The sequence below is a fragment of the Sarcophilus harrisii genome, chromosome 1 (genome assembly GCF_902635505.1).
Source record: "Sarcophilus harrisii chromosome 1, mSarHar1.11, whole genome shotgun sequence".
In the NCBI taxonomy this organism is placed as follows: Eukaryota; Metazoa; Chordata; class Mammalia; order Dasyuromorphia; family Dasyuridae; genus Sarcophilus; species Sarcophilus harrisii.
The window spans coordinates 168,809,079-168,831,854 of record NC_045426.1 but is presented as its reverse complement, the minus strand read 5'-3'; the positions used below and the strand labels follow the sequence as shown (position 1 = coordinate 168,831,854).

The window sequence follows — 22,776 nt, the reverse complement described above, 5'->3', positions numbered from 1 at the left end:
TGAAGTATTTCCCTATAATCCTATTTCTGTGTTACAAGAAGGAACTTTAAATAAAGTGTTCCATAACAAATTTGTTATCATTGAGTTCTGTTTCTCTTGATTGCAGTAATATAGAAAAGATGTACTGTACAATTAGAAGGTGAAAATACTTTAATAAATGTCACAATGATTTCAAATAATAGAATAATCTTACCAGAATTATCACCTTGTTCCATTGGCAACAAAATAAGAGAGAAAAGGTTCAAAACACAAAGGTAGATAGAGAAAAGATGATTACCTGTGGCTGCAAATGTATGCAGTCATTGTAATTCATTTGTTTATTTCTACCTTAGACCAAAAACTTTGCAAAGAAAAAACTGATATTTATTTGTACTAAATTTAAAGAGCCTTGAAAGAAGATTAGAATAAAGAAATATAGTTGGAACATATTTATTTTAAAAATTTGAGATTGCTGTTCCCTTGTTCTTATATTAATGTTAGAAGCTAAAATCCACAAACTTTTAATTAGAAAAACAACTATGAATCTATTCTTTTTTTTTTTTTTTTTTTTTTTTTTTTTTTTTTTTTTTTTTTTTTCATGAGGATACAAATGGAGTTTATTTCTGGTTTCTCTCAAACATATATTTCTCTAATGAAATCATTTAAAATTTTCATTTATTTTTAAGCTAAAAAACATTGTTAATAAGTCCATGAAAACATGACATACAAAGAAATAACATTACAACAAGTAATTAGTTTCATAGGAATAATTGTGACCTTTTTTAAATTAACATATGAATCTATTCTAAATTTTTAAAAATTCATTTTGTTTTGTATTGTTTTTAGCATCGAAATTCTTTTTTTAAAGACAGTATTGTTATTGATGCCTTCTGCATCACATACATTTTTAATGCATATTTTTTGTTCCAAACCCAGTGAGCCTTCAATAGTTTAATAAAAATTTTAAAAGAAAAAGGAAGAAGTCAGTAGAAACATTAAGCATGTTTAATCTCTTCTAGTATATGAAATATTCCCTAGCTGGATCACTTTAAAGAATTTCATAACATCCGAATTCCTCTATCTCATTTCTTTTAAAGATAAGCACGATTGTGTGATCAGTTATCCAATGAAAAATCTTTGTTGTTCTACAGCCCACCTGATAAGATTGTTTCTGTGTTATATGTACTTATATCCGTGCATTCTGAAAAGATAATATACCACATGTCCACAGTTTCTGAATTGACTAGATGAGAAGACAGCAAAAATGAAAGTTTTCTACGACTGAAATCTCTGAACTGATTTTTCATAAAGTCAAGGAATAGAACAACACTGTGGATTGTGGGGGAAGGAAAGTGTGTGTGTGTGTGTGTGTGTGTGTGTGTGTGTGTGTGTGTCTATGTCTGTATGTGTGTGTGTTGGGGTGGAGTGAGTATGTGTGAATGAGAGAGAGACAGATGTTTATTTCCCTGTGGTCCAAGGAGATGGGTAGTTCTCCATTACAGTTACTACAACTCATAGATTTTTTTCCCTAAAAAATCAATTTCCAATCAAAATCAACCTCCTTCTCATATTTCAGTAGTTCTGTAAAACATGAATGAAAGAGGAATCACATTTTTAAGTTAACTAAAAACAATATGTTTTAATTATTCACCATGATTCCAAAATTAATTAAAGAATTACGAATATTTGTATACTTAAGAAAAGTACAAGTGACAGTTTTGGAACCTGTTGATAATACATATGAAAATCTTTGCCAAATGAATTCCTTTAGTAAAAAAAGGTTTTCAAGAGATGAATTGTTATTTTCACAATTTCTCAACAGATTAAGCATTGCTAGGTACAACTTATACCAATTAAGGCTATTAGGTCATCTTTACATAAATTTTTTTCATCACTAGGATATATATTTTGAAAGATTTTATAAAATTTGTTTTGAAAAGAGTTTCTTCAATAGGAATATTATAGTAATAATTTGTATAAGGAATTCTTAGCCTATTTGATATTTGGAAGGATGTTATTTGTTTAATACTATGGGGAAGTCACAATTGGACCAAACATTTCTTTATAAAGAATATTTTTATTAGCGTCTTTTCTCCCTAATATATCCTCTGTACCACCTTATTCAGAAAGCCATCCCTGGTAACAAAGGGGAAAAAAAAGTTCAGTATTATCCAAATATTTCTTTCCAAAAAATTTTTTTTACAAGTAGACAAAATGGTGGAGAATGTCAGACTTGGAAATTTGTCATGGTTGTTAAAGTGTAATTGTTATTTTAAAATTTGTACATCATTGTCATTTCCTCCTCTCCTACTTTTTTACTCCATCCTTGAATCACCCCTTGTAATCATAAGAACAGAGTTAAGCAAAATCAGCCAAGACAGCAGGTATCTGATCCCTCCTGTACTGAAAGGGGGGATGAGTAATAATACATCAGTGATTCCTTGGGATTACAGTTACCATTTTAAATTTTCATTTACATTACCAATCATATATGGTATTTTCCCAAATCAGATAGGTTTTCTCCAAGTCTTTTTAAATAAATCTCAAATATGTGGATGGGGGGGGAGGTCGGATATGTGTAATTTAGAAGGATTCTAAAATCTGTTAGCTATATTTATGTTGTAATTTTTCTAAAGTCCTCATATTTGTAGTTTATTATGGTGTAATAATATTCTGCTATCTTCATAGTATTCAGCTATCCAGTTGGTATCTACTTTTTTCAAATCTCTCTTTGTCCATTAAAAAAATACTGATTGTTATCATTCTAATATACACATAAAATTTTTTATCTTTTTTCCTCTTTGGAGACGTTCAGAATGGGATTGATGATTGTAAGGATATGAACAATTTAGTGATTTTTCTTGAGTAATTCAGTTACTTTCTGTTACTTTCAGAAAGATTGGACCAAATCACAGCTCCAACAGTACATTAACTATATCTGTAATCCCAAAGGACTCCCAACAGAATTATTTTAATTTTCATTTCTACTTTTTAATAATCTTTCACATAGTTGCTAATATTTTGCAGTGGTTTTGTTTGTTTTGTCTTTTACACTTATCTGAATTGTTGGGAAGGTCTTCTATCACCAAAATAACTCTTTACTCAGGTGTGACAGTCCCTGAAATTCATTCCTTTAATCTGAGGTTAGCTGTTTCAACATGCAGAGCTACGTGGGAGAGGGATAAAGCATTACAGTGTTATACATGACTAGCACTGTGGTATTAATGTTCCCTTCCCTGCCCCACTCCCTTATTCAGGTATAGCAGAGTAAAGACATGGGGTGGTTCTGAGTTGGATGTAGGAGGGCCAGAAATGAAAAGGTGTAATGTAATGTGTAAAAATGTAATGTAATATAAAATGTAATGTAATGCAAAAAAACCCACAACAGTTCTGTTTAAGACTTGTTTGGGTCCCTTTAAAGTCTTGGTGATCCTTCTCCTGTCATATCTATAAGATTGTTTAATTTTTCAGCTCCTCACAGCTACAGCAGAAATTGAGTACATGTAACTTTTTTTTTTTTTTTTAAGTTAGTACAACTTTATATTATTCATTATAGAGATAAAAGACATTAGTGTCCTATGTGGCTTCAAGATATGTCAAATATATTCAGCATATTTTTAGCTTTATAAATTTTAACTTCAAGTTGTATGATATACCATAAATATTTTCTAAGTCACTTGGTAAACATTTGTATAAATTGGCATTTATAGTAGAATTATTTCTCCTTTCTAAAACTCAGTAAATATTTAAGGGACAGGATATAAAGAATATAACAGTATTTGATTAGGAAAAAAAGTTTATTCTTTTTTTTTTTTTTTTTTTGTTTGTTTGTTATTGTTGTTGTTGTTAAATTTCATAGATAGGTGTTGGAATCCTAGTGTCAACTCAACTTGAAACAAAGTGAAAACTCAAGGGTGATGTCAGGGTCTTGGTGTTAACTCAGTAGAATTGATACAGTGCTTGTTGGTTCACACCTTAGAGAGAATCCTTGCAGGATGATGGGTTGCTAATACTGATAGACAATAATGCTTGTGTTCACACCTTCCTTGAAGTTCTTAGGACCAGAGAGCACTCTGGGAGATAACCCATAATCCCTGCCTCCAGAAGGAGGAGTTAACCTTTGGGAGATTTTTATATATATATATGGAGGAAGCTCTTAGAGCTTAGAAGAATTTCTCTGGAACAATGACTGGGGTCGGAGAGGAGCACTCTGGGAGGAAGCCCACAAGCCTTCTCTCAAAGGCAAGAGAGAGTCATTGCATCTTCTACCTTGGTGCTGGCTGGAGGCAGAAGCCAAGGGCAAAGCTGCAAGAGCTCTTGGAACCAAGCAGAGAGATAGGCCTCTGAGCTAACCGGGATGTATTGAAGGACACAATAAAAGATCTGAACTTTTATTAGCTGGCTGCGATTTTGGAGTAATTATTTACTTGTAACTGAAACTAAGGCTGCCTCCAGAAAACCTACTCGAGAAACCTGCTTTCTCCCAGAGAGAAGTATTATTATTATTTTAAAGAAGAGAAAAACACCAAAAGATAGGAACAAGTAAATTTATTTTTTTATATTTCTTTACAAACTTAAGGAGTGAATCTTATTTAAATAAGACAGTATTCAATTTAGTTATTGGCTTTTAATGGCATTATATGTTTGGAGGATTCCACTAGAGAGCACAGGAAAGCTCTGTGATCTCATATTCTTTTTTGGGTTCCTGTTACTCTGATGGCAAGTTCAAGGAAGATTTTTGTGAACAAGATAACAATATTGAGATTATTCAGCTGAAATTCCTTCTACTTTTCTCAAAATTGACCAGATGCTATTATTAAATAAAGTTAATAGAGTTTGAGAATACATATTTTTACATAATTTTTTCTTGATGGCAGTATATGCTATCCCCACTCCTTCTCTCCCAACCCTAAACTTTTAAGAATTCAGAAATAATTTTTTGGAAGTTTGGAATTGAAACGTCATCTTAATTTATTTTAAATTTCATAAAAATCATAGCTAAATTTTGCTTTACTAAAATTGATTACTTGATTCAGTAGTTAATTCATTCATTTGGGCCCATGGAATTTTATACCAGAAAGCACCTTTTTGAGGAAATTTGACATCATTAGTGGTATACCAAGAAGTTCTTAAGTCTAGAACTAGAAACATGGCTCAAAACTAGAATCTTAAGTCTCTTCTTTCTTCAATCCTTTTTGACCCCAAATAATTCTAGTATCTTTTAACCTGAAAAATGCTTGTAACATTGAAAAATAACTTAAAGGCTACTTAAATGAAAATCTAAATATGTACTTGTACATACATATTACACTTTATTAGTATTCTATTCAGTTAGGTTTTTGATGCAAATATAACTACATGAATGAAACTAGCTTTTCTCAATGGCAGCATTGTTAGGCAATGAAGTTTATACAAGGGTTTGCTTTATTGCTAATTAAAAACTAAAATTAGTGAAACATATTTCACTTGAAATTACTTCTCTGCTATTTTCCCTCACCCTCATCTCCTAACCCCAAGCCAAATTTTCTATTATTAAAGAAATAAGTGAATATAGTAGCTGAGTGGAAGCAAAAAATGTCCTAGTAAAGGTTATGGACAGGTTATTTGACACACATTCATTTTTACTTAGTTAAGATTTCATTCATTCCTAGACTTTGTAGAAAATCTTAATTTTTTTTTTGTTTCATAATTTTTCATATTTGCTCCTTGCATTTTCAGGTTTTTATGTGCATGCGATGTCATTCTTATCTGTGTGTGTGTATTTTGTGTTTTTGTTCTCATGGCATTGACTGATTTTGTTACTCAAATTACATGATTTTTATTTGTCATAATATTTTAATTTTTTAATTAGGTGAAGAGTTAACAAAATCAAAGCTTTCTGCTCCATCAAATGAGTAAGTTCATTATTTAAAGTTGTATTTTACATGTTCTATCAGTTTTTTTACATTGTGTTTTTTTTTTTAAGTAGAAAGTTACTTTTGAAAATAATTACTTTTGACTATCCAGTTGTGCTTTTATTTCTAATTGTTAGCTATCAATCATCCTTTTCCTCTTTATTTTAAAAGAAAAAAAATCTGACGTGGGTTTTTTTTCCATTGCTATGGTTTTATTATTGTTTCTGGATATTTAAAATTATTTCACATTTTAAGGAAACACAAAATGATTATTTCAGCTCAGCTGAAGTTTCAGAAGACTACAGATGTCTTCATTTCAATTGACTTTCATTCAAAAAAGTTAATTTCTTTTATCAATGGACTATGTGATGCATCAGTTATAACTCTGTTCTTGCAAAGTTAGGAAAAGAAGAAGAAGGCATGGTGTGAATTTCAACTTAGCAAAAAGTTTGGTCAACATGCATATTGAAAATCATTGCTGTTTATTACTTAAGCCATAATTACAAATTTTGTCTTGAACTCTTTGTTTTATTTCTTTGCTTGTATTTTTTCCATCTACAAAGATAAATTTTAGGAACATTTATAGATTAATATTTTTTTCTTTTTTTATTATAGCTTTTTGTTTACAAGATATATGTATGGGTAATTTTTCAGCATTGACCCTTGCAAAACCTTGTGTTCCAACTTTTCCCCTCCTTTCCTCCCATCCCTTCCCCCATATGGCAGGAAGACCAATACATGTTAAATATGTTAAAGTATATGTTAAATACAATATATGTATACATAATTTGTTTTTGTTTTTGTTTTTTGCTTTTTGCTGAGGCAATTGGGGTGTGACTTGCCCACGGTCACACAGCTAGGAAATGTTAAGTGTCTGAGACCAGGTTTGAAGCCCTGACTTGTGGTGTTCTATCCACTGCACCACCTAGCTGCCCCCAACAGATTGATATTTTTTAATAGCATCCTTAGAGGTAGAAACTATACATCATGATGTTAATTTCCTGTTATATTTTAAATGTAAAATAGTCATTGTTTTAAAAGGAAGATCTTATTTTCAAGAATTATTTATAAAATTTTAATGTGTTCAAAAAAGAAAAAATTATAACTAAAGCAAGCTTCAATCTCTGTCTTATAATTTATAACTTCAAGTTTGTGAGCAAGTTTAATCTCTTAAAAATTACCCATGTTTTGATATCAGTTAAATTTTTTTTTTTTTAATTGCAGTTTTGTTGAGAATCCACCAGCTCCCAGCTTATTTGCAATTGTTAAGTATCCTTTTCTTTGGCAGCATCCTTTTTGAGTGGTCTCATGAAAGATTTCTTTTCCTTAATAATTTGGCTATGGCCAGATTTGGAGGGAGTCTTGACAAATGTCAAGTTAATCTCCTAAGTACAACATTTAGTCTGTACCAGCAAGAACTTTCATAGAGTGAGGACATGTTTCTTTCTTCCAATTTTATTATAAGTCATTGGTTACTTTACCATAGTGGGCAAAATCCTCCCAAAGAATAATGTTCTTATCAAAAAAGTCATTCATAACCAGTAGATGCACTATTTTTGATCAGTTTATCATCCTTGATTTGGTAGCCTTGTCCCATTTTGTAGATTCTTTTTGTTGATCTCAATGCAGTAGCCCTTTTGACCACCCTGGACAACAGAGAGTGCCACATGAACAGGATGGTGAACTCCAATACAGATCACTTTGTGCAGGCCTTGGTAGATTTTATGACAATTTCTTTGCCTGTCAGCAGTTGGTGATTTCTTTGTAACTCTTGTCCTTGGTCACTGTATTGACATCAGTCATTTTATTCTGCCCATAGACAGTGGATACATACATCTGCTGTTTCGGCTTTTCCTGGACCCTGTCCAGTAGCCACATTTCTGTTATTCACTTGGCTCTCCATCAGGTGAGACCTTTCTGCTTTACAGGAATCAGAAACACCTGGGCATAGTCAATGACTCAGATAACTTAGCAATGACTCTTTATGCCATTGAACGTCTAGTTGTTTCCTGCCTTCATCATCCTGCCAATCTGCATCCTCTTTGCAGTGCTTGATAAAGACCTCTCCTTCAGTGTGTAACAATTTTTTTTAAAGCATCTTGAGCTCATTACTGATGTGCCAGGCCAAGATAGTTTTGAACCATTCTCTTTGTGGAGTTTGTATGTATTCTACAATGCTTACAGTAACCACAGAAAGCATCTCCATGGTGATGACTGCCTTGACAATTTTCTTCTTGTTCACCTTGAAACTAGGCTTATTTTACTTAGCCTAACCTACTAACTTTACTAGAGCATTATAAAGATCAATGAGATAACAAATTAACTCTTTCAGGAAGGTAAATGGTACTAAAAATACATGGATATATAAATAAATTTAAAATGTGTTTTGATTTTTTAAAATTTGCCTTTCCAGTGTCAAATCCTTAGCTCTTTCTCTTGTTCAGGCTACGGACAGTTAATTCTTTGGAATACAATAGTACGTTTTTCTGTTGGAATTGTTTTAGAATATTAATCTTTCTGGATGGTGAAAATTCTAGTTTGATTTTGGAATAGTACTTCTACATAGGTGAGGCAGGCATACAAACCTTAATTATAACTGTTTGCTTAATGAAATTGTGCAAGCCGTTTTAGTGAGTTGTATTTTGAAGATGTTGTTTTGAATCTGTCCAGAAATAAACATTTTTACTTTGAAATCACTTTCCTTGAGAGAAGATATCACTAGTTTTCTTCTGTACCTGATCCTTAATTCTAAAAGAAAATTAACTTTGCAAAGTAAAATTTTGATTTGATACAAGTGAAGCAGACTGTGTGGACACAAAATTTTTTTTTTTTCAGAATGAAAATTTCTACATTTTTACATTTAAATGTTATTTAGGCAATTTGTTTTTAGGACCATTGGAAAGTTTACAGTATAGTTTAAAAATGGAAATGTATTTTAAACTTAACATTTATGAAACATAAGATTTTGTTTTAATTAGATACCTTTGATCATTTATGAATCTTAATATAAATCAAAGACAAGTTATTTGGTCTTTTATGTTGTTAAAGGAAATTTGGTCTTTAATTTTTTTTGTTTTGTTTTTGGAATGTTTTGTTAGAAAGGGGAACAATGACTTACTTGTATGGGACCCATTGTTTGGACCATCTCTTGATACATCTAACTCAACACAATTGACATCAGGTAAAAACCAGAATTTTTTTCTGAAAAAATTGTATCAACTAGCTATTTTTTGCATTAAATTGTTCAATAGCATTTATAAGTTTTTGTGTGCTATTTACTATTTCTACATTTAAGTTTAGTAATGAAGATGTTACTGATACTTAGATACTATGAAGTAGTGTGTTATGTGTTAAAAAGTATGTATGAGTCATTTTTTTGTTGCAAAAAAGTCTAAATTTTTGGCAAAGAGAAATTATTCATTTTTAAAATGGCATTGGTATTTATTACCAGTACTCCTATGACTTTAATAACTAAAGGTTATTTTATTTCATCAGTTAATACAGTAATTTTATTAATATTGGGTAGGAGAAAATAAACAAAAGTTATCCTAAGGTGATAAATGATTAATTGCCAAATAAGTGCTATTGTCAGTAAATGCTGTCACTGAGAGAAGGGAATGTTGATGAATAATTATAGCTATTTGGGAATATTTCATGGACAAAAAGGAATTTTGAGCAAAGCATAGGTATTGAAGAATATTATTTAAAGAAATTTAGAGGAATTATGTTAGGGGGGGGAAATTCTTCTTATATGATTACATGATAGTATAGTATAATTTGCAATCATTTGAGCTATTGCTGCTACTCACCATAACAGAAATTAAAATATGAAATACATTTATACAACTTAGCTGTAGATATTTGTTTATAACCTAAATTTTGAATATGCGTCATCCTTTTTGAGAAGGAAATTTAGGGTTAGGGTTAGGGTTAGGGTTATTTATTTATTTATAAATTTCACAATTTAAAAAACTAATTTCTGTATTTCTTAGGTATGTATTATTTTGTTAACAAAAACCATGGAATTACTTGGGGAAAATGTTTCATTTCATTGGCAAAGTAGTTTTAGATAGGAAGCAGTTTTGAAAGAAAATTAATTTTAATCACTCTTCAATTAAGACAAAAAGAAATCACTCATGAAATTTAAAGCTTGCCAAAAATTGTAACTGCTTTTTAGTTTTAATTTTGGTGATAATAAAATAGAATTATCTTCATGTTTTTCTTAAAAGTACTGTTGTACTAGTTACCAAAGACAGATACAAGTTGTTCACAGCCTGTTTAGAACATCTTATTTGGATTGATTGCAAAATTTCCACTCATTTACTGATATGGACTACAGAATGAGCATATGGTATTTGGGATTACAAAACATAAAGGCCAAAACATGTCTTAGCATGTTTTCCTGAATGTCAGAATTTCTACTTCAGTCATTTTCATTCCCTAATTTTTATTTTAATACAATGTAATATCAAGATTTAGATGTAGATTCTAGGCTGAGTTTTATTCATAACAAGCTATGTGGCCAGAGGAAAATTTTTTAATCCTGCTAAGCTTCATTTCCTTAATTGTAAAAGTAAGGCATTGGACTAGATCTCTAATGGTACCTCTAGCTCCACAGAATGATTTAAGGTTGAAAAAGATATTTTTTAAAATTTTATTTATTTTTTGCAGAGGCATTTGGGGTTAAGTGACTTACCCATGGTCATACAGCTAAGAAGTGTTATGTATCTGAGGCCAGATTTGAACTCGGGGCTTCCTGACTTCAGGGTTGGTACTCTATCCACTGCACTAACTAGCTGCCCCTTGCAGAAGATTTTTCAGCAACCTCAGGCCTAACAATTTTGGAGATAATTTGGAAAAATTATACACTATTAAAATATATTAGATCATTGCAAGTTTATAAATTTACTTTTTAATATTTGAATTAGTTTGGTTACTGAAAAGTATTTTTTCTATACATGTTGACTACTTCAAGTACTATGATACTGTTAACCAACCTAGTTGAATACATAAATTGGGTTGTCTTTTTTTTTTTTTTTTTTCTGAGACAATTGGGGTTAAGTGACTTGCCTAGAGTCACATAGCTAGGAAGTGTTACGGGTCTGAGATTTGAATTCAGGTCTTCCTGACTTCAGGGCTGGTGCTCTATCCACTGTGCCACCTAGCTGCCCCAATTGGATTATCTTTTGATGTGATTGGACAAAATATGGAAAAAAATGCAAGAGCAACAAAGATTTATTATCGAAGTCTTTTGTTTTGTTTTGTTTTAAGTTGTTTTGGTTTAGTTTGTTTTTAAATGAGGTTTTTTTTTTTTTAAATGAATAGAGTTCTTTTTTCTCCCCAGTGTGGCTAGTGGTATCTTCTAAAATCAACAAATCACTGTTAACTAATCACAAAAGAAAAATTTTAAATTAGTATGTCAGAAAAAATATTTTTAAAATCAATCTTTTGTTTCATGCTGCTTTCTTTTTTAATATAATGTGTGCATTTCTTCCCTATCTCAGAGTATTATCTTGCTCTTGCCTTCCATCCAAAGAATTTTTTACTTTTTCCTCAGGTAAAACTTTTTCATGTAGTAATCCATTTGATAACCGTTTCTTATTTGAAATATTTATCAAAGCCATTATTTAAACTTTTTTCTAATTTGTTCAGAGTTCATTATGCATGAAAAAACAACCTTTCAGTATTGTTTGTGTAACAGCATTAGAACACATTTTGCTTAAAAAAAAATTGATGACTTGACAAGTTATCCTATTCTATCGAACTATCATTTAAATCTGCTTTTGAATTCAAAATAAACCATTTGCCAAATTATATTACATTATCCTAAACTATATTGAATGGCTCCTTCCTATCTTGAAGCTTAAAAAATTGGGCACAATTTGTTTTGTTTCTTTCTACTTCCTTTTTCTACTCGGTATTTATTCTTTCCCTTAAACCTAGCACCTCATTCTCCCTACTAGTATCCCACCCAGATCTTCCCTCTTAGCAATGTTCTATTTACCATTATCTCCTCTGTCCATCAAAGTCCTCTTGTGGTCTGACCTTAGCTGTCAGAAAATAAAAATCATCCTAAACTGCTTATGACTATTAATTTCTCTAAAATCTCAAAAGGATATTTAAATATCTTATGGCATGATGGTATACATTGTCATGAAATCATAGGTTTGGATATCAGAGCTAGGAGGGACCTTAGAGGCCATTTAGTTTAATCCCCTCATTTTACAGATCAGAAAATTGAGGTCCTTTAGAGATGAAATGATTTGCCCTAGTCTGGGTGGGGAAGACATTTCTGTCAGAGTCCTCTTCACTTTACCTGCCCTGCCTAAGGAGAACTGGCCAGGTGCCATAGAAAGCCACTATAATCCATCTTTTAGAAAATTTGGTCATTTTTAAAAAAAATTTTCAGTGAGGCATATTTAAAACTCAAAAGAATATAAGTTTTGTTTTGTTTTTACAGATCTGGTGTTTATATTATTATAGATCAGATAAATCCAGTACTATTTTCTGACTTTGTTGAATTTAGTCTGCTCTGTGGTAGTTGTATGGGGGAAAAAAACCTAATACTATAGCCTATTATATTTCTTAAGAAAATACTCTTTATATATGTATAAAATTTAAAATATATTTACATATTCTTTATTTTTCAAACTTAATATGTTTTTAGCCAAGTGTTTATATACAATGTATACTGGTTAGCAGTTTCAAGTCATGTAAAAGTATTAAAAACAGTATAGCTTTTTATTATGTACATTTAAAATACAAGTTTTAGAATTTTCCTGTTGCTTTTAGTTTTCAATCTTTTTCTTCTCCTTCAGCTATCCTTAAAGAGCAGAATAGGAACTCCTCTTCCTTTCCCATTGGTTTGCCTGGGTGTATAATAACTGAACCTTTACTTGGAAGTGAGTCAGATTTTGGGGCCAGGAGCCCCTCACCAGACTTTTCTATTAACTCACTGTGTCACCCTGATGTAGCAGCATCATCAGAAAGCACAGATGTATTATCTTTTGCATCATGGTCACAAAGTCAGTGGATTTCGTTTACTGATGAACTTGTTATAATTAAACACACAAATGCAGACCAGAAGGCATTCCAAAGATTGCATTGTAAAACTGAAAATGTCTTCGAGTTCCCTGATACTTTTCCTGGGAGATCTTCCAACAACTATACCTCTGAGGATCAAAGTAACCGTGGCTATAATGTTATATGTCCTGAAATAATGCTGACTGAAGAGACTGAGAGTGCTGCTGAAAATTCTTCCACATCATCTTCAATATCTTTGGACTCTAGTATAGTTTCTACTTTTGCTCAGATATATGATGGTATGGCAAGCATGCATTGTACATTGCTCTTAGCTAATAGCTAATGTCAGAAGAGTGGTTTAGGCTCACATTACTATATTTCCTATTGTTGTTTATTACTGATCACTTTTAAAAAATTAATACTCACTTCTGTGGAACCTGTCTTGCCCCCCAACTAATCAACATTTAAAAAATAGTAAATCAGGGCTATCCTATGGAGACTAATACAGGTTGTTCACTGTAATAATGTGTTGAAGAAACGCTTTATTCCCATGAGATCCTTTTAGAAGCAGTGGCTACATGACATTTAAGATATATACTAATTTTCTTGACACATAAACAATCCCTTCCTCTCCTCCTAGATAATGAAATGTGGGAGCTTATGGGTGCAGAAATTGTAATTACTGTTCTGAGTTAGCCCATAGTCTCCTTCATAAATTAGAATTATATTAAAGAAAGAGGTAGTCACTGGCTTCAGATACATGACTGTATTCTTCTGAATTGTCTTTCAAGTTTAAAATAACCAAAAGCTTTACAGAGCTAATGGTGATTTGGAAATATTAAAGCTTTAAAAATGATCATGTTACATTCACAATTAAGTCACTCCTGATTAATGAGAACAAATAATCTTTTGATGTAGTTATATTATTTGAATTCACACTATTCAAAATTATAATTATATGCAAATAGGGCAATTGATTCCAGTCCAAAGAAAGTATGCAGTGAGAATTTGAATAATATGACTGTTTTTTCCTATTACAGTGCTAACCAAGACCTGGTTTTATGCATTTCTTTAGATATAGCTCTCAATTTGTACTCTCTTATCTTTTGACTTGTAGCTTAAAATGTACAAGTTACAAATGACAACAAAAGAATTTTGGGTATAATGAAAAGCACATAATAGGATCTGGACTAGTTTAGGCAATATCTCCCAAGATCATATGTCTTCTCATTCTTTTTCCTTTTATTTTTTCTTTGACACAATTTAGTCTCTCATCTGAAAATCATCTCTTCCTGCACATCTTTTTTATTGAGCCCCATTCCTATCCCCTCGTTTTCTTTTACGTCTTTTTATGTGATCTTCTCCAGCTGGCTTAGTCACAGCAGATTCCATTTTCTGAATTTACACATTGCTGACTATGTGGAATGAGAGAGGGACATTGTACTTTAGTGGACAGAGAACTATCCTCAAGAGTCAGGAAGACCTGGATTCAGTTCCTGCCTTTGTGCATATTTTATAACTCTAGAGAAGTCACTTAGCCTATTAGTTAGGCAACTCTAGGTAATTATGGGTTGAATTGGTAGAGGAAGTTCCTTACTAGGAAATCTCTACCCAGTGAAATGACAAGTCTGGTTTTAAAACGGCATCATCAAAAATAATACCCTTATTTCTTATTTCCTATCTCTACTGAAGTTCCCTTCCTTTCTACCTTTGTTCTTTTTACCCATCAAGTTTAATCTTAATATTTTAAAAATATAGATATATACCCAATTCATCTTTAGTTCCTGGTGTCTTTCTTCCAGTTCACTAATCAATACTCTTTTCCCCACATACCTCCCATCCCTGCCATATGTCTTTTTGTGGTTGCCTATCTTAGGCCCTTCCCTTTATGCCTAATTTTTTTTTTTTTTTTTTGACTGGAGCTGTCTGCTAAATTTCATGTCTTTTTTAGATATAAATATGCTGAACATACTTCCCCCTTTTAAGAATATTTCTACACCTATATCTCTACACATATATCCACCATCTCTTTAGATATATCCTTGTAGATATAGAAATATATATCAATAGAGGGAGGTGAGGAGACACAGGAAGGAAAAAGAGAAGCAAAGACCACTCTTTACTTATTCTTGCCTCCCCCAACCCTCTTTCCCCCTTTTAAACTTATGTACCCCTCTTGTATCACGATACTTATCCTCTTTATAATCCCTCCCTCCCCCCCCTTTGAGTCTTTCCCCCTTCCTTCCCTTATTACTCTTTTTCTTTTCCCTTTTCCTCTCCCCCGTTTTTAATGAGGCGAGAGAGAATTTTCTCTAAAACAAATGTCAATTATTTTTTCTTTGAGCCAACTCTGATGAGAGTAAGATTCACACAATGTTCCTCCCCCTCTCTAAATTCCCTCAGATATGATAAGTTTCCTTAGCCTCTTTGTGGGATGTGGTTCCCCTCTTTTTATCCCTCCTTCCCACCTTATTCTGCCATCATCCCTTTTCCATATCTACTTCCCTTTTTTATGTTATATCAGTACAATCAAATTATACATGTATTCTTTTGCAAAGACCACTCTTTAAAAAAAGTGAAAAAATATATGATGTTCCTTAAGTCTTAGGACCTCTTAGTCCATGAGAGAAAGCTTTTAAGTTATCAAATAATTCCTTTGCTGAAATAATGATTTTGTGCATTTCTGCTCCCACACTTCATTCTCCCAATAATTTTTATACTAGTTCATTTGTGGCTTCTTCATTATAGTGTATCTGATTACCTGACCACTCAGTAATTTCCTTCTGTGGGAAAAAATCAATTCATGTTTCAAGTGGAAATAACTTAATATAGTTTAACAGAAAATATTCAGGCCTATATTTTTTAATTAGACGAAAAACCTAAACATTTAGGAGTCAACAAGTAGCTCTGGGGAAAAGTGAACTTTTATTGTTTCTATTTGAATTTTAAAATATATTATTTTTTAAGTTTTTTAGCTTCTATTAATTTAGAAGATTTTTTAGTAACTCAGTACGGAGTTTTAATGCTTTTTATCTGCATATGCAAATATTTGAATTGTGAGTTAAGTTACTCTTTGGTTCAGGTAAGTATTTTTTATATTGTATTTGTAATTAAAGTTACTAGGTCCAGGTTATTGGATTTAAACCCTAAAATATTTTTTTAAATTTTATCCTGTAATAACTCCATATAAAGCAAACGCAGAAGGGAGAAATTGAAGGCTAATTTTTGAGTATTATATTTATTTTTCTTCAGTTTCATAGATTTAATGCTAATAGTAATGGTAATAATAATGATAATGGAAATAACATTTCAGTCATGTTATGGAGGAGGGTATTAATTTCCTCAGTAATATTAGTGATGTTTTTAAAACCATATCTGATAGATTTTTGAATCATAATTGATAATCAAAATTTAAATTTACTCTTTATTTTGAAAATAGAGCTCACAAAAGCAATTATTGCCTAATTTAATTTTTTTACTTTGATTATGATGGGAGAGGCTCAGATTTTTCTAGTTACTAATTATTTTCTTCAAATTCTCTTTTTTTCCTCACTAGCCAGGCCTACAACTCCTCTTTCTGCAGGCACCATTGTCCCACCTCCCAGACCTACTTCAAGACCGAAGCTTACTTCAAGCAAGCTTAGCGGGATAAATGAAATAGTATGTATTTAAGTTTTTAAAATTTGATCACAGTTTTGATTCGACATGATTTTTCTTTGTACACATGAAATGTGTACAGCTAAACAACTGTAAATAAACTGTGTACTATAAGTAGACAAATTATCTGAATTAGTGATGATATAGTTGAAGTGAAAAGATCAGTCATGGCAACTGTGGAAACAAGTTTCCCTCTTCTGCCACTTTTTAGCTGGGATTTAATGTTAGCCAAATCATTTCATACAACTTGAAAAAGATTGAATTATAGGATGAGTTAAGATTCCTTTCAGGTATAATATTCTTTGATTCTGGAAGCTAAATTACTGTCACCTGAGAAGTACCCACTTATTTAACTTGAATGTTTGGTTTTCTGCCTTTAGGAATTTGGGAAGTCTAAGGATAATGAAACTGTTAAAAATAAGAAATATGAAAAACATTTTCTTTAGATTTAGATCCCTATAGAAGCTGTTACATAAGAATTATAGTTCAGAGTTTGAAACTAGTAACTTAAATACTATTCCTAATCCAGGCATACAAGTAGATACTTTTCATTGAAAAAAGGGGGAAAAAAAACAACACAGCTTCATATTGGGAATTTTAATAAACTAAGTTTGTTAAAGATAGCATAAAGCAGCATTTCACAAATTAATTTGGCTACAATACCTTTGGGTATTATTGACTAAGAGATATAGAATGCTACCGAGATTACAGAGGATTGGAGAAATTTTAGAGCAAATTACAAGAAATTAAATATACATATTTAATATTTATGAGGGAAGTTACTATTAAGATTGAAGTTTTTTTCCCATAGTTCAAAACAACCAATATCCCATGAAACATTTTTTGATTGGTATATAGAATTTTCCAGGCAGGAAAATGAGTCCAAAGAAATTTTTTTGCTCCAAAATAGTGAACAAAACAAAAAGTACAGTTATGAAGGATTATTATTCATATCCATCTTGAAGAAAGTAATATACTTTCTTGGATAGGGAATGGTTGTACAAGTGTTTAAAGCTAAAAAACTTTTTTTTTTTTCCGCTGAGGCAATTAGGGTTAAGTGACTTGCTCAGGGTCACACAGCTAGGAAGTATTAAGTGTCTGAGACCACATTTGACTCAGGTCCTCCTGATGTCAGGGCTGGTACTTTATCCACTGCACCATCTAACTGCCCTAAGATTTGACTTTTAAGTCTTGTTATAGACATGGAAAAATCATAAACCAATATAAGATTATATATAATTAGTTGCTAAGTTTTGTGGTATTATGGATGGATGGATGGATGGATAGACAGACAGACAGACATAGATTGATTGATATTTCTGACTTTAAGGTCAATTTTGTAGAGCTTGAGCACTATGTACAGATTTTACATATATATACTGTGTGTTATGAAAAAAACAACTCTATATATACCACTGGCATTCTGCTGGCCTTGGAGTCAGAAAGAGCTATTACATTCAGTTCCCACCTCTGATACCTTCCATTTGTGTGACCTTGGACAAATCACTCAAGGTTTCAAACCTCAGGCTCTAACACTAAGTTACAAAAGAGTTGTAATTTGTGCCACTGAAGCTCTTTGAGCTTTTCTGACTTTGGGCCAAGAAAATGCCACACATCTCTCACCATACAGAAGATAAAGGAATTATAGAAATGGAAAGGAAGGGCCATAGGAGCTCATCATTTTACTTTAGTGTCATGCTCAACACTAACTCATCCTACATACCCAATCAGTTGTCAAACTTCTCTTTAATATTTTGAAACATCTCTTATTTACACACACACACACACACACACACACACACACCCCTTCCCCCTTTCTTTCCCTCCCCCTCCGTTCTCTGTAGAGAATAGAGTATAGGTTCTATTCTGGATAGGATATCTATCCTATCCAGATATCGATCCTATCCTAGATATCTAGGATAGGAACTATCCTAGTTCAGCTCTTCACCATGTCTTATCTAGAAAACTAGAGTAGACATCTTAACTAATCTACTTGCTTCAAATCTATTCTCCTTGCCACCTATCTTCCATTTACCTGCCAAAGTGATTTTTTTGAAAGCATCAAGTTTGACATTCCTCTGATCAGTGAGCTACCTCTTGCTTTCAGGATCAAATATAAACTTCTCTTTTTGGTAATTTAAAGCTCCAAACTTAGCCCCTTCTTAGTTTTGTAATCTTCCATATTCTTCCATATTCTAGTCACACTGACCTTCTTGCTATTCTTCTAACCCGTTTCCTTTATACTTGCTATCTTCCTGTCTGAAATGCTCTGCCTCCTCACTTCCACTTTAGCATCCTTAAATTCCTCTAAGATTCAGCTTGAATTTCATCATCTGTTAGAGGTCTTTATCAGTCCTCCCAATTACTAGGACCTTCGTGTCTTAGTTTGTCTTCTGCCTACTCTGTATGTCCCTTTACATACTTAGTTCTTTGCATGTTGTTTATCTCTTTAGAATGTAAGCTTTTTGAAGGCAGGGATTGCTTTTCTTTCCTTTGTTCTTGACTTTTTTTTTCCTTTCTGTCTTCTTCTTTTCATCTTTCTTTTGTGTGTTGTATTCCCCCATGGGAGATAAGCTTCTTGAGGGCAGAGACTGCCTTTTTTTTTTTGGTATCCCCAGTGCATGCCTGGCACATGGTAAGCAGTAAGTGGATGTTCATTGATTGACTGACTTTGTATCTCTAGAACTTAGTACCATGTCTAATATAGAGTAAGCATTTAATAAATTCTGTTGATTTGTACAATATAGGTATATCCTGTTTTAGAAAAGAAAATACTTGTAGAGCATTGTGTTATAGAGGGAAGAAGTACTTGAATCAAAGAATCCACTGTTCTGGATTCTAGTTTTGGTTCTTTCATCCAGTAACTAGATGTGCAACCTTAGTTAAACAACAGTTTCTTAAGGCCTCAGTTTTCTCACCTATTAAAAACAAAAAAAGATCCTTATCAACACTAAATGCCTTTGGAATTGAAACTAAAGAGGAGATATTGGTTTGGATGATGAAAGGATTCATCATAGTTTGGTGTTTTTTTTTGTTTTTGTTTTTTTTTTTTAAATAAACTCAGTCCATTTAAATTCTTGTTTGTTGACTAAGTTGTTTACTTAATAGTAATGACAACCAGTCAAAAACAAAATAAAACCTCTATAGGCTAAATTTATGTCAGTTAATGAGAAACTGATTTAATTTAACTTACAAAGATTCAGATTACATATTTTTCAAGAAAAATATTTGCTTCCTTTTTGTGCTGTTTTTCATATCTATACCCTTTGTCCTCACTTGTAGACTTCTAAAATTTTGTTCCTTTATGAAGCATGTGTGAAACGTTTATATGTGGTTTAGGTCCTTAGAAATTTTATTGATATATTTCTTAGCTGTTTTGTACTTAGCCTATATTAGAGCATTACAGTATCAGGTTGATAATGCTATATTATAATCCCCATTTTGCAGATGAGTTAATATGTGGAATGAGATTTTTTTATGATGAGTTGTCAGTTTTTACACCTTTTGTGTGATATATATTTTTTTTAAAAAAAGCAAAGTTATAATATTGCTAGAATTCTATGATTCTTATTCTGAGAAAATAAAAATATATGAAAATATCTTTATTGTCATCTTTTCCCATTATGTTAAATCACTAATTCAAACTATGGATCAGGGTGTTTTTCAGAATAGTCAGTATTGTTATAAAAGAGTTAATGATAAACTTGATACATCCTACAGACATAGACATAACTGTCAATATTGTTATATTAAAAATGCAGTTCCTAATTTTGCTTATGCCTGAAATTCTTTTCAAAGTCACATATTATAAGGAAATCTTGGGGGAAAAGAAATATGGTCTGGCATTATGTAAAATAGAAGTGCACTTCTGTTAAATTTACAGTAAACCACTCCAAAGCATATTTAAGAGAGTGAAGCTAATCTTTTTGTGGTGCTAAAGAATTGAAAATTAAAGGGATGCCCACCAGTTAGGGAATGACTGGTTGTTTGTGATTGTGATGTGATATTGTGTTATGAGAAATGCTTAATAGGATATTATCAGAAAAAGTTGAGAAGACTTATTTAAACTCATGCAAAATGAAATGAGTAGAACCAGGAGAACATTGTACACAGTGATAGCAATGTTGTAGGGATGAACAACTGTGAAAGACTTAACTACTCTAATCAATACAGTGATCCAACACAATACCAAAGACCCATGATGGAAAATGTTATCTCCAAAGATAAACTTTTTTTTTTTTTTTTTTTTTTGCTGCGCCAATTGGGGTTAAGTGACTTGCCTAGGGTCACACAGCTAGGAAGTATTAAGTGTCTGAGTCCGGATTTGAACTCAGGTCCTCCTGACTTCAGGGCTGGTGCTCTATCCACTGTGCCTTCTAACTGCTCCTGCTTAAGTGCAAATTTGGAGCGTACTTATTTTTACTATTTTCATTTTTGTTTTATTTTGTTTCAGTTTTCTTTTACAATATGGCTAATTTGGGAATGTTTTTCATGACCTCACATGCATAATTCAAATAAAATTACTTGCCTTCTCAAGGAGGTAGGATAGGTAGGAGGGAGGGAGAAAAATTTTAAATGATTGACTTTTTACCTGAAATTGAGAAATATCTAATGAAATAAATAAGTTTTTTTTTTAAGATAGCTAATATTCCATCTTCACCTTTCATTAGCAAAGAAGATAAAAGAATGCTGTCAGACAGAATGGTACTCTTTAATCTACTATGTTGGTAGTGCAGAAATCTTAAATAATGATCTTTGATTTGTCAGCTTCATCTAAGACCTTGATGGCATCTGTGAAGATAATACTGAAAAGCTAGAAGACTTGGCTTTTGATTCATTCATATTGCAGAAAAGCAACCATGTTTCATGCACATAGTGAAAAAGGTATAAATACTGACACCAAGAATTTGTTAAAGGAAAGCACTTAACAAAAATCACTATCTAGTGAGTCCTTTGTCAGATACTATCTGTAGATGTTATGTTGTCCATATGTGACAATAAGCAGTGTTCATAGTAATAATTGAGTGGCCAATAAGAAGTCTTTATTCAGAGACTTCTTATAAGAAGTGTAAGACAAGTAAAAATATATTAAAATTTTAAAATATTCATTAAGGATATTTTTTTGAATGTTGGGATGTGTAGGGCTAACCTACAGCTGGGTAGCAAAATGTAGATAACTGTAATGATATGTTCTCCTGAAAACTCCTGATAGTTTTTTTTTTAAACTATATGAAGCACTGAGTCCAATTTTAATATATGGTAGCATTTAAATTGTTGTTTTGTCCTTCATTCTCAAAGAGGGCCGTGACATGCAAGTGAATTGGATTTAAATGAGGGAGGGCTGTGCAAGTTCAACTGCCTCACTTTTCCCTCCAGAGTCATTTGGGCCCAGTGGCAAGATATAGATCAAAACAATTATAGATGACTCTAGATGAAATGGGAGAGCTTGAACTTGCTAGTCACAATCTTTAATAGGTCTCAGTTTGATTGAGGCAATACCCATTCATTGATTAAGGATAGGTAGCAATTGTGGCAAAGATTCTCCTCTTTGACCTAGTGATTGGGTCAAAGACTTATTAAATCTTTTAAATTTCTAGTGTTATTAGAGCTGATAACAGTGAAACATATTAAAACTTAGTAAAGATAAAACAGAAAAAGAAAATCAGTTAGCTAAATATATATTCAAAAGAATAGAAATTAAACAAGTTGGCAAACCTAAAAAAGTACATAAAAAGAAAATTAGAGGAGAAAGAAATTTGAAAAATAAAAGACCCTTTTTAGAACATATGAACAAAACTAAGGACAGTTTGGAGTATTTGTTTGGAAAACTAGAAAAGGAAGAAAATCAAATCACTAGGGGAAAAAAAAACCCAAAAAACAAGATGAGGATTTCAATAGTTCTATTTCTACAAAACTGATAAATGAAACGAAATTGATAAAAAGAAATGAAATTCTATGAAAATTCAAAAACTAGCAAGACAAATATAATTCAATCTCAAAAGAAGACAAAAAACAAGCCTTAAAAAATTGTCACAAGGAAGGAAACAACTTCATACCAGGTGGATTTACAGGTTATTTAAAGAACAAATAGTAGCCATGGTATAAAAAACTGTTCCAAGAAAAAATAGTAGCAGAAGCTATTCTACAGACCAATTTTATGAGTTAGACCTGGTCAAAGAAGAAAAAAATTATAGAAAGAGAACTATATGCCAAATTCATTCAG

The 22,776-nt window shown here is 31.9% G+C and overlaps 1 protein-coding gene across 5 annotated transcripts in view; it reads left to right on the top strand.

Annotated features, from left to right (window-relative positions):
* FCHO2 (FCH and mu domain containing endocytic adaptor 2) overlaps positions 1–22,776 on the top strand; it is a 152,128-nt gene that overhangs the window by 110,065 nt on the left and 19,287 nt on the right. For 3 of the 5 annotated variants that reach the window (XM_031966647.1, XM_031966656.1, XM_031966637.1), the window contains 4 exons: positions 5,831–5,873; positions 8,972–9,054; positions 12,692–13,195; positions 16,453–16,556. In XM_031966647.1, coding sequence (XP_031822507.1) covers positions 5,831–5,873; positions 8,972–9,054; positions 12,692–13,195; positions 16,453–16,556 — 734 coding nt within the window. The remainder of the gene's footprint in view (positions 1–5,830; positions 5,874–8,971; positions 9,055–12,691; positions 13,196–16,452; positions 16,557–22,776) is intronic. The other 2 variants (XM_031966659.1, XM_031966667.1) reach the window with 1 other exon arrangement.